The sequence below is a fragment of the Paroedura picta genome, chromosome 1, assembly GCF_049243985.1.
Source record: "Paroedura picta isolate Pp20150507F chromosome 1, Ppicta_v3.0, whole genome shotgun sequence".
Taxonomy (NCBI): Eukaryota; Metazoa; Chordata; class Lepidosauria; order Squamata; family Gekkonidae; genus Paroedura; species Paroedura picta.
In genome coordinates, this window is record NC_135369.1 from 14,074,008 (window position 1) to 14,086,605 (window position 12,598).

The 12,598-nt window shown below is 46.0% G+C and overlaps 1 protein-coding gene across 2 annotated transcripts in view; it reads left to right on the top strand.

Annotated features, from left to right (window-relative positions):
* The window catches only part of DAP3 (death associated protein 3), a 44,966-nt gene that overhangs the window by 1,441 nt on the left and 30,927 nt on the right, over positions 1-12,598 (top strand). Inside the window, exons 2-5 of one of the 2 annotated variants that reach the window (XM_077322786.1) lie at positions 2,987-3,142; positions 4,713-4,808; positions 6,079-6,125; positions 10,417-10,539. In XM_077322786.1, coding sequence (XP_077178901.1) covers positions 6,081-6,125; positions 10,417-10,539 — 168 coding nt within the window. In that variant the 5' untranslated portion in view covers positions 2,987-3,142; positions 4,713-4,808; positions 6,079-6,080. The remainder of the gene's footprint in view (positions 1-2,986; positions 3,143-4,712; positions 4,809-6,078; positions 6,126-10,416; positions 10,540-12,598) is intronic. The other variant, XM_077322796.1, reaches the window with a different exon arrangement.

Below are 12,598 nucleotides of genomic sequence, written 5' to 3' on the forward strand. Positions count from 1 at the left end.
TTGAAATAATTTGCAGTGCTTTTGTTTAACTGGTAAATAACGTTGTTTTGGAGAGTAGATAATGATGTTTTTTGGTGGCTAATATTCACACTTGCTGTTCACATTGCTAATATATGTATTTGAACCATAAAATGTAATCCACTTGAATTCCCAAAGATAGGATGGATTATAAATCCCATCCCATAAATAAATAAAAGCCCACCTTTCTACTACCTGAGTGCCTGGGTTGGTTTCTACATGTATCATTCTGTCAACACCAGTTTTATTTAAACACTACTCTCAAGCCAGATAGTCTTTCTGATCATCTTATAATTTTTTTTATTTAGTTATTTATAGTCCACCAGTTTTATTTGGACTCAAAGCAGGTTCCATAGAGGGAGTCAGTGCAATCAGCGGGATGGGACACGAATAATGCAGTAAGAATTAGGGTTGGGAACCAATTGGAAGGGTAAAAACAGAACTGGATCACAGCGTAAGTTTTAACATAGAATCATAGAGTTGGAAGGGACCAATACAGCGAATACAATAAGAGAAAGAACAAACCTATCCCAAGACTACTATAGATGTTACTAAAATTATTACAAAATAAATGAAGTAAAAGGTTCTTTGTTCTTGTTTGTTTATTCTCATATAGAATCATAGAATCATAGAGTTGGAAAGGGCCACACAGGCCATCTAGTCCAACACCCTGCTCTACGCAGGATCAGCCTAAGCATCCTAAAGCATCCAAGAAAAGTGTGCATCCAACCTTTGCTTGAAGACTGCCAGTGAGGGGGAGTTCACCACCTCCTTATTGACTGCCAGTGAGGGGGAGTTCACCACCTCCTTAACATGACATGTTAAATAAGGCAAAATTCCATAGCAGAATCAAGCTGCAGCAAGAGTTGCACAGTTCACGGTCCACGGTTTGCAGACAATAAAAAACATAAGATACAATAAAATAGATTAAAATACAATAAAATAAAAGGCCGCAGTATATTATAACAATTACAGTTAAACCCCCCCACTCAACGAACCCTCCCCCAACCTGACCCCATGCCTTAAGATAGATGGTTAGAAATGTATGAAGATGCCAGGAGTATCTAAGGGGAGGGACCCAGGGATCTTCCTTGCCCTGGCCTCATCCAAATCCCTGGTGGAAGAGCTCCATCTAGCAGGCCCTGCGGAGTTGTGTCCGCTCCGACAGGGCCCTCAGCTCTTCCAGGAGCTCATTCCACCAGATAGGGGCCTAGGACTGAAAACGCCCTGGCCCTGGTCGAGGTCAGACATGCTTTATGCTGGCTGGGAATCACCAGGTTATTAGTTCCCACAGAGCAAATAATGGCAAATGCTATTCCTTCTGGAACAGTTTGCAGTGGTTCTGTCTAATGGACAGAATAGCCACATTTTTTCTTAGAGAGTGGAAAAATCTATTCCCGTGCTAAGCAGAACACCATGCTTAAACTATATTGTATCTTAGATTCCTCCCCCAACTTTCTCCATGTCAGTGGTGCACTGGCCATTTAACTTACAGGGAAATTTCCCAGTGGGCCACTGCCTTAGTTCTTGTGGACCAGCACAAGCATAACCAAGCTCTGGAGACCTCTGTGAAAATCTCAGGGGCTTTTGGGCTGAGAGCTTTCATTAGCCACAGTAACTGGTGTCAGGTCACCAGTTGTCTCTTCCCCCATGACACTGCCTGTTTTCAGGAGGAAGCAGTGGGGTGAGCTAATACCCTTTGTTTGCATTGCTGAGCTGGGTGATCTCTGCAGCATTGGCTTGTAGCATCGCAGGGGCCATTCCGCTTGGCTTTTCCCTGGGCCATTTGAACTTCTCAGTTTGCTCCTGCTCTGTGGAGCTCAGGGTAGTGTACAAAACATTTTTGTTATCACAGCAATCCTGTTATATAGGTTAGTGTGAAAGTGACTGTCCCAAAGTAAGCCAATAAACTTTATGGTGCCCCTGGTGCCAATCCAACACTTCGTTCACTGGCTATGTAGTAGTAATACTCTAGAGCAGTGGGTAGTCAACCTGTTGTCCTCCAGATGTTCATGGACTACAATTCCCATGAGCCCCTGCCAGCAAACACTGGGAATTGTAGTCCATGAACATCTGGAGGACCACAGGTTGACTACCCCTGCTCTAGAACTGAATGGGGTATGTGCTCATATTTTCTGCCATTAGGATTTGTGGGTTTGGAGCATTAGCCAGTACAACCTTTAATTCCAGGGTATCTTCCAGTTTAAACTCCAGAATCTTTTTGTGAATGAGGCACAATTCCAGGAGTAACTGGCAAAAGGTTCTGCCATGCAATTGTGGGCTTGACACGTTTGTAGAACATGGCCCATTTTAGAATCCTGTATACTTTTTTTTTTGAGCCTCTTGTGGCGCAGAGTGGTAATGCAGCAGACATGCAGTCTGAAGCTCTGCCCATGAGACTGGGAGTTCAATCCCAGCAGACGGCTCAAGGTTGACTCAGCCTTCCATCCTTCCGAGGTCGGTAAAATGAGTACCCAGCTGACTGCTGGGGGGGTAAAACGGTAATGACTGGGGAAGGCACTGGCAAACCACCCCGTATTGAGTCGGCCATGAAAATGTTAGAGGGTGTCACCCCAAGGGTCAGACATGGTGCTTGCACAGGGGATACCTTTATACTTCTTTTCCAAAATGAAGGGGGCAATCCTAGCTTATGTGGTTAGTTGTACATGGTATCTTCAAGACGTGTGTACTTGATATTTATTCATTTTATTTACATACTAGATTCAAAGCCCAATCGTGAGACTTGGCCCTTAACAAATTATGAAGAAGGGAAAGATACCACCCTCTCCAAGGCTCAGGGCGTTTCAAATGAAACAGGAACAATACAGTTCACTCAGTTTATAAAAATGTGATAACAAACAGTAACAATAACAACATAATGATAATAACAAACATTGTAGAAGGTAGAATACTGATATGTATGTTTCATTACAATCTTGAATATGAGCTGAAAGCATCTCTTTTATAGTGTCTCCCTTGCTCCAGAGTTCAAAAACAAGGATTCGTGAAGGCATTTTTCGCAGATCTGGATTTCCCATTGTGTAGCAGGTTACTGAAATTTGAATGTGAATATCTTCCTGGAATGCTATAAGACTTCCCTGTTTGAGCAGCCGGGTTCAAGGAGGTATGAGAAAACATACAGGGTTGGTCCCTGTGAACAGCAATGAAGCTGGTTCATTTGTCAGTCGCTTCTTACTCCTGCACTTTCTGAATAGTATACCAGTGGAGCAACAGTCGATTAATACAAGCGTCAAGCTGCATAGTTCTTTTCAGCAAAATGCAAAAATGGAAACCTTCTAAATGAAAGATTAATTTGCTAAAAGATGTTTCTTGCTACTTTAACAAGTAGACAGGTGCAGGGATTTTAAAAAGAAATGTTTGCTTTTGATAAACAGGACTAGAGATACAAAATTTCCAGAAATCTTGAAGCCATGGGGGGGGGGGGGAGAAATTACAGTGCAATCCTAAACAGAGTTATACCTGTCTAAGCTCACTTACTTCAGTGGACAGAACGCTGTAAGTGTGCTGAGGATTGTGCTCTTGGTGGCATGTACAATTATATTATTTGGCACACTTACGAAATTTAAAAGAAAAACTGCAGGTATACCCAATACTTAAGAGATGCAGACTTCTACACCTTATGTTAGTGTGTATATCTTTAATTTTTGCCATCTGAGAGGTAAGCAAAGGTGGAAAACATTTGTATGCTGTACACTTAGAATGTGTGAACTGCTTTGTTTGGTTTATCCTCACTCAAAACGAGAAAACATTTCATAAGAGGTTTTTTTTTCCATTGCTTCGCAAAATGTACCACTTTAACCTGTGGAGAAACAGAGGGTTCACAAACATTTTCATGCTGTACATTTTAACTGTGAAAAAGCTTCCCTTAAGAAGTGTGTACTGATTCTAGAAGGAAACATACATCATAGGAGTTTCTTTTCAGCAATCCCCCAAAGTTTCCAACTTTTTCCATTAGAGAAACTGGCAGGGGGAGTTCTTGGAAGGAGTTTTTGATCTAAACAGGATCTCACTAGCAAGGCTTTGGGAACGCCAGGTCTAACTCCTGGGTTCTTCCAAAAACAACTAGCAAACTACTGTTTTGATAAGCGATGTCACTCCTTTTTAAAAAAAAAAGAAAAAGAAAAGGAGGTTGAGAGGGGACATGATAGCCATCTTTAAGTATTTGAAAGGTTGTCACTTGGAGGAGGGCAGGATGGTGTTCCCATTGGCTGCAGAGGAAAGGACGCGCAGTAATGGGTTTAAACTTCAAGTGCAACGATATAGGCTAGATATCAGGGAAAAAATTTCACAGTCAGAGTAGTTCAGCAGTGGAATAGGCTGCCTAAGGAGGTGGTGAGCTCCCCCTCACTGGCAGTCTTCAAGCAAAGGTTGGATACACACTTTTCTTGGATGCTTTAGGATGCTTAGGGCTGATCCTGCATTGAGCAGGGGGTTGGACTAGATGGCCTGTATGACCCCTTCCAACTCTATGATTCTATGATCCTGCATTGAGCAGGGGGCTGGACTAGATGACCTGTGTGGCCCCTTCCAGCTCTATGATTCTGTGATTCTATGATTCATTGCTAGAAGCCTTTGTCAGTGGAATAAATTTTGAAAAAGCGTTATTTTACTGTTTGAAGTGAAATCCCTTTTTGACAAAGCTGATTTCATTTTTGTACATTTCATTCCATCAGGAAGAGTCCTGGAGATACTGACCTAGCCATCATCCATATCTTCTGTCTGTAGCTACGGTTCACCAAAGGCTGTTTGGAAGCTCCCGTCATTCTGAGGTTGGTGCCCTGCTTTGAAAGCTGTGCATCGGAATAGTTCTATATGAGAAGCAAAGTTTTCGTTTAATTTTTGCTTTGTAGATTTAATGCTCAAACCGCTTCTAGCTTTCATTGCGTGATGAAGTTCACGGTCACAGGAAATGGAGATGACTTGAAGTTGTTGTTGCTTTTGAAGGATTATACAAAAGACTATTTCCAAAAGGCTTTCTTTTTCTTTACGTTCTGTTTTAGAGTTAGAGAATGATCAGGGAGTGCCTGTTAATCCAGAGTTTAGTAGGAGAGCCCCCTATAATTACCTAAAGAATTCTAGAGTAAAAGACACTTATTTTCACAATTCAGGTTCTTCCCTCTCCCCTTTCGGAAGATAGAATAGGGGAGAATCCCCCCCCCCCCGGGCATAAATGTCTTATTGATTTTGTACTTGGAATGAGTGCACCGCTGCAGCACACTGAAATAATCACATGAGAACAATTTTAAATGAACTGGACAGATGTACGTAGGATGAATCTGTCAGTGGTTAATGGCAGCACAATGAAACCTCCATATTCCAAGGTAGTCCACCTCTGAAGAACAGTTACTAAGGATAAACAGCTGAAGATTGGCTTCCCACAAGCATTGTGGCCAGCCATGACAGGAAAATGAATCCTGGTCCTATGTCTAATTCAACCAGTGGAATCTCTTTAAGTTCTTGGCTAGCTGCCTTGGTATTGTACAAAGGTAGGGAGCACATTTGTTATGCCAGAGGCTGTTTTCTTGCCTGAGGCAAGGATTCTTTCCAGAGGATTTGGGTGGTCAGAGAATGTTCAACATGGCCCAATGCCATGGTACAGAAATACTTTAATACCAGAACATAAAGCAAACAACAATTGTAAAGATCCTCAGGTACCTTCAGTTGTTCGGGGCTTCTTAGCAGCAACAATTCCCAGCAGTTCCATGTCCCTATGGATCCCAACTGCTGCTGTTTCCTCTTCCTGTTTTTATAGCCTGCTGAAGTACAGCCTCCTAGCATAAGAACCACCTGCAGGCAGGCTGAGACAGGTTCCAGTACCTGCAGGTGACATCCCCCTACCAGGAAGGGAATTGATCCCGCAGCCAGGTGGATAACCTAAACTCAGATAAGGCTCCCTGACAACACCATTCCTTACTCTTCCTTGAGAGTTTCTTCCATGATGGCCCTGCAGTATCTTTTGAATTTTTTTTTAAGTATAAATGCATGAAACAAATCACCTTCTGTTGGATGTTTTGAAAGGCATTCTGTTTTTATTGGCAGGGATGATGCTGCGGAATCTGAAAAGGCTTCTTCGCCAGGGTCACAAGGTGTGTATCCCTTTTCGTTCATGGTCCTCCACCCTCAGTTCTGTATAAATGCATTATTTGGATGCATCCTGGTGGGGCTGGGGCAGATGTTTGAGCCTTATTCTTCCAAGACTTTGCACATCTGCAGCAAAACAGGAAGGCTCATTTTCTGATTCCGTGACTTAACTGTATAATTCAAATGCCTAACAAGGAGTAAAGATTCTAATAGCCATCTTCAAGTACTGACAGTGGTTCCCAACCTTTTTATCACCGGGGACCAGTCAACGCTTGACAATTTTATTGAAGCCCGGGGCGGGTAGTCTTTTGCTGAGGGACATTGCCACCACTGCCTGAGCCCCTGCTCCGCTTGCTTTCCGGCTGGTGCCCCTGACTTCCCGCCGCCCACTGGGCACCATTGCTAGCAGCAACTGCGCAGTACCACACCGAGGGGGAGCCCCAGCCATGGCAGCCGCCGGAGAGCACCAAAGGTGAGCCAGATGCAGAGTGGCAGGGCAGCCCCCAAGGCAGCAGCCGGGGAGGAGGACAAGCCGCAGCCCGGCACCGACTGATCCACGGACTGGGGGTTGGGGACCACTGACTTAGAGGATGGAGCAGAGTTGTTTTTTGTTGCCCCAGAGGGTCAAACCAGAACCAATGGGTTTAAATTAATTCAAACAAAGTTTTAGCTAAATATCCGGAATAAGTTTCTGACAGAGTGGTTCCTCCGTGGAACATGCTTCCTCGGGAGGTCGTGGGTTCTCCTTTGGAAGTTTTTAAGCAGAGGCTAGATATTCATCTTACAGATACGCCGATTTTATGAATTTAGCCAGATGGTGAGTGGGTGGGCAGGAAGGGATGTGCCAGCGTTTGTCTCTTGGGGCCCTTCCTTGCATACCCAGGGAACTGCTAATTGCCACTGTGGGATGGTAAGTGAATTTTCTCCAGGCCAGGCTGGATTCTGGAGATTTTTGGTGGGGACATCACTTGGGCATGAAATTGGGGTCTCTGTGGGTGGGCAGGTAGGTGTGAGTTTCCTGCTTTCTGCTTGGGTTAGATGACCCTGGCAGTCCCTTCCAACTCTATGATTCTACTAGGAACATTTCTGCCTTATAGGCTTCTCAATTCCAGGCATGGCTTTGGTTCTGCCATGTGATCACTTTTATTTTTATTTTATCTTTTCCATTAGGGAAATTGGCCAAGCTTGGAAGCTTCAGGGGCTGTTTTTTTGTCTCTGAATGTTATGAGTTCCAGATCACGCTTATCTGGCTTGGTCGAAGTTTGGCTCCCCGGTTTTTCGAACTGGGAGGCACACCTAGTTTGAGACAGAGCTTTAGTGCAAGGTAGTCACCCTGTGGTCCTCCAGATGTCCATGGACTACAATTCCCATGAGCCCCTGCCAGAATTTGCTGGCAGGGGGCTCATGGGAATTGTAGTCCATGGACATCTGGAGGACCACAGGTTGACTACCCCTACCTTGAGCCTGGGATCATTAGCCCTTCCTGGCGGTTCCCATAATTCACCAGCATATATACTATAGGTGCACAAGGTCCTAGTTTAATCTCTGGAATCTTTAAAGGATTTTGAGAAGAGATTTGGCCCCTTGCTACATTCTGAGTCCCAGGCCCCAAAGCAATAGAAAAACCAGGATAAAGAATCGCTCTTGCCCCTTTATCCGTCACTCTGATTATGCTGTACGAAACAAACCCTTTCCTAGGGACCACATGAAACCACCATGCGCTGAGTCAGAGCATTGGCTCATCTAGCGCAGTATTGTCTCCTCCGGCTGGCAGCAGCAATTATGGGATCTGTCTAGCTGCCAAAACAGCTACACTGTGATGGACAGAAGGGTGAGCGAGTCTGGAAGGGCAGCCTTTTACTGAATCAGGCTGTTGGTCCATTAAGGTCAGTATTGTCTACTCAGACTGGCAGCAATACTTCCAGGTCTGAGGTAGAGGACTATCACATTACCTCCTGCCAGATCCTGTAAGTGGAGATGCTCAGACCTTCTGCATGACAAGTGGACTTCGGACCTTCTGCATGCCAAGCAGATTATCACTGAGCTACAGCCCCTCCGCAGGGCTTTGATTTACTTGCCCCCATACAGTGCAAAAAGCTAACATGGAGGCTGGACTAGATAACCCTGGTAGTCCCTTCCATGATTCTATGATTCTGCAGATGGCTACAAATTCAAAACATTCATCTTTATCGTGTAATGACGAGAGCCAGAACAAGGTCCAGATTGTCACTTAATTTCAGGGTAACCACTTTGCTCAGTAGCGCCCAAAACTACCTAAAACATATGCAGAAATATAAGCATGCTTTTCATCATCACATTATATGAAATTGCTATTTTGTCTATAAATGGTCTGATTCATGCCTTGTCCTTAACGAATATGATACATTTTCACCTTATAATTTTTCACGATGATATAAAACACTGAAAATATCAGGTTCATTCCAGGATTCTTCAGGTTTGAAATGCTTATATTTCTGTACATTTTCTGTATATGTTTCATGCTGTGTTGGGAGCTACTAGGGACAGACCACATCAGCTTTTTTCTTCTCTGGTGCTACTAGTGACTGGCAGGTCTTCTGAGTGTGCCCATACAATGCAAAGCAGGTACTCTACCGGTGACCTCTTCTGTCTATCATTTAGAAGAAGAAGAAGAGTTGGTTCTTATAGGCCGCTTTTCTCTACCCGAAGGAGTCTCAAAGCGGCTTACATTCGCCTTCCCCTTCCTCTCCCCACAACAGACACCCTGTGAGGTGGGTGGGGCTGAGAGAGCCCTGATATCACTGCTCGGTCAGAACAGCCTTATCAGTCCTGTGGGTGAGCCCAAAGCCACCCAGCTGGTTGCATGTGGGGGAGCGCAGAGTCGAACCCAGTTTACCAGATTAGAAGTCCGTACTCCTAACCACTGCACCAAGCTGGGGGAGTCTACAGGAGTTCTGAAGGGGGTCCGTGAGAGCTCTGAAGTGGCATGGCATGGGAGGGTCTGGGCTGTCTTCTCAGCTCCTACTCTCTGGTCTATACGAGACAGAGACCATAGTAGTAATAAAGGAGGGGGGAGAGAGCAAAAGGAGGGCTACAGGTGGGGGGAGTGATGTCATTTCTGGCAGTGTGGTAGAGGCATAGCCAGCTGACATCACTTCCTGGGATCCTTAAAATCGGAAAAATTATTTCAGGATACTCCATGGTCATATGGTTGAAAAAGGCTAATTTAGAGGGTGGGGGATTTTGCCCTCCTGAGAGGGAGCAGCCCTTCAGAAGTTATTCTCTGCCAAATAGATGTTGCTAGATGAGCTGTCGTAGAATCATAGAATCTTAGAGTTGGAAGGGTCCTCCTGGGTCATCTAGTCCAACCTCCTGCACTATGCAGGACACTCACAAGCCTATCACTCATCCACTGTAACCTGCCACCCCCTTGAGCATTCACAGAATCAGCCTCTCCATCAGATGGCTATCCAGTATCTGTTTAAAAATTTCCAAAGATGGGGAACCCACCACCTCCCGAGGAAACCTGTTCCACTGAGGAACCACTCTAACTGTCAGGAACTTCTTCCGGATGTTCAGATGGAATTTCTTTTGTATTAATTTCATCCCATTGGTTCTGGTCCGTCCCTCCAGGGCAAGAGAAAACAACTCTGCTCCATCCTCTATATCAGTGGTCCCCAACCCCCGGGACCGGTCCGTGGATCAGTCGGTACCGGGCCGCGGCTCCTTGTCCTCCTCCCCGGCTGCTGCCTCGGGGGCTGCCCTGCCACTCGGCCCCTGGCTCACCTTTGGTGCTCTCCAGCGGCCCCAATGGCTGGGGCTCCCCCTCGGCGTGGCACTGTGGAGCTGCTTCTGGCAGCGCCACTCAGCGGGCGGCGGGAAGTCAGGGGTGCTGGCAGGAAAGCAAGTGGAGCAGGGGCTCAGGCAGCAGCGTCACTCAGCAAAAGACTACCCTCCGCCCAGGGTCTCAGTAAAATTGTCAAGTGCTGACCGGTCCCCGGTGATAAAAAGGTTGGGGACTACTGCTCTATATGACAGCCTTTTAAATACTTGAAGATGGCTATCAGATCCATTTTCAGTCACCTCGTTTCCAGGCTAAACAGACCAAGCTCCCCCAACCGTTCCTCATATATCTTTGTTGCCCTCCTCTGGACACTCTACATCCAACTGGGGGGCCCAAAACTGAACATAGTCCTCCAAGCGAGGCCGAAACAGAGCAGAGTAAAGCTGTACCATCACTTTCCGTGATCTGGACATGATACTCCATTTGATACAGCCCAGAATCCCATTTGTCTTTTTATCGTTCTTCCTCTCTAGTTAGAACCTGACTGCCTTCTCTGGACTGGACCGAGGGCTTGGCAAAGTAGTGCTGTCATCCAGGATGCTCAACTTGCTCCAGAGAAGCCCAGAGCGATCTTCCGTACCAACGAGAGTGATCCGGTGAGTTACTGTCAGGGAGCTGAGGGACTAGGGCTATTTGGAACAAGTGCTCAAAGATGCTGTGCCAATTTGACCAATGATTTCAGATGATCGAGGTATTGACAGGGTGCAGCTTACATGCTCTTGGAGCCAGGTGTGTATTGACAAGTGCTCAGCAGGGTCAGGTATAAATTGTTCCTCTTTCTGAATCCGTTTCTGCGCCCACCTTGCCAGCACTATTTTGGAATTCTCCTGGCAGTTTTGGCCAACAGTCGATTTTGTCAGTGTCATTCAGTGGGGCGTATTTCCTACAGAGCATCGACTGGGCCACTGTCTTTCTTGCCACAGTAGCTCCTTGGATGGACTGCTGCAATGCTGTTTGCAAGCTGCTAGTTGACTCAGAATGCTGCTGCCCTGTTAGTAGCTGCAGATGAACAGAGCACACATGCTAGGCCATCTCTCTGCAGGCAGCGCTGGCTGTCAGCTAGATTCCAGACACATCTTGTGAAATTCTTAAATCCTTAAATGGCTGAAGGCCCATTAAGGGGGAAATCATTTAAGTGGTTTCAATAACTGCTCACTGAGATCATGCAGAGAAGCCCTACTGTAAATTCCAGTGATATTGGGCATGCCTGCAGCTGTTGCCCACAGCAGGATCTTATCTGTGGGATTCCCCGCTATTTCTCTCCACTCCCCCTTGCGCCCTTTCCCATACAGTCTCATCACTCCCTATGTTCAGAAGGTAACTTCTAGTCTGGGAAGGGTTGTAGCTTGGTGATAACACCCATGCAGACAAAATAATTAAATCAAGAAAAAGAGTTGGTTCTTATATGCCGCTTTTCTTTACCCGAAGGAGTCTCAAAGCGGCTTACATTTGCCTTCCCTTTCCTCTCCCCACCACAGACACCCTGTGAGGGAGGTGAGGCTGAGAGAGCCCTGATATTATTGCTCAGTCAGAACAGTTTTATCCATGCTGTTTTATCAGTGCTGTGGCAAGCCCAAGGTCACCTAGCTGGCTGCAGTCAAACCTGGCTCACCAGATTAGAAGTCCGCACTCCTGACCACTACACCAAGCTGTCTCTTCCTGACATCTTTGGTGAAAGGTATCTCTGGGAGCAGGTGCTGAAGAAGGCCTGTTTCTGCCCAGCCCCTTGCAAACAATACCGAGCTAGGCAGATCAGTTCTCTCATGTCATACCAGGAGGTTTTGAAGGTAATTTGGGGATCCCATGACCAAGGTTTCTTTTCTGGGCCTCCGTAAGCTTGCAAGAGTAGATCATGCTACCCGAGAATTCTTTCAGGCTGCCTTCAACCTTCTTGGGTTCCCTGAGCGAATTGAGAGAACCAGGTTTCGTCGCAGGCTTCATTGCTGAGCCACTGGCCCCTCTGTGCCACCTTCCAGAGGTGACCACACTTGCCACCACAGATGCATGACTCATGTCTTGATGTTAATTCATCCCCCCCCCCATCACCTTTGGTTTTTTTCTTTTTGACTTCTGTTGGCTGTTTACTCATCTGAAGGAACTTTCGGTGACTCAGCTGTTTCTTTTAAGCCAGTAACGGTTTATCACCAAAACCTCACAATGTGTCTTTCTAGTGCCACGGGGAAAGCGTGAAATACGTTTAAAGAATTCTTCATTCCCACTATTGGCCTAAGCTCCGGAGCAAGAGGAACTGGGTTCCCTTCCTTCTGGTTTCCAGGAAGGGCTGGAAGCAGCCGGGCAACCCTCCCTCAGTGCCTGGGTCAAGAGCCAGCAGGGAGCTCCCTTCCCCACTTGACCTTCCAACTGGTCACCAAGCAGCTTCTCCGTCTTGTCAGGACCCACCCCATGCTGAGGAGTGCCTTCCCAAGGAGTGTTCTGCATTGAACTTATGCCTGTCTTTTCGTGTCAGATTTTGATTTTAATGAGCTGCTTCAGGGAAGTAACGATTGGCTGAACAGTGGGACAGACATAGGCCAGAATGTGGAAGATCTGGGTGGCCCTTCCTAAAAAAAAATCCTTCAAATCATCAAAAAACACCTAACCATCGTATTTGGAACATCTAGCCACCATATCTACTTGTGACGTGGAATTGGTTTA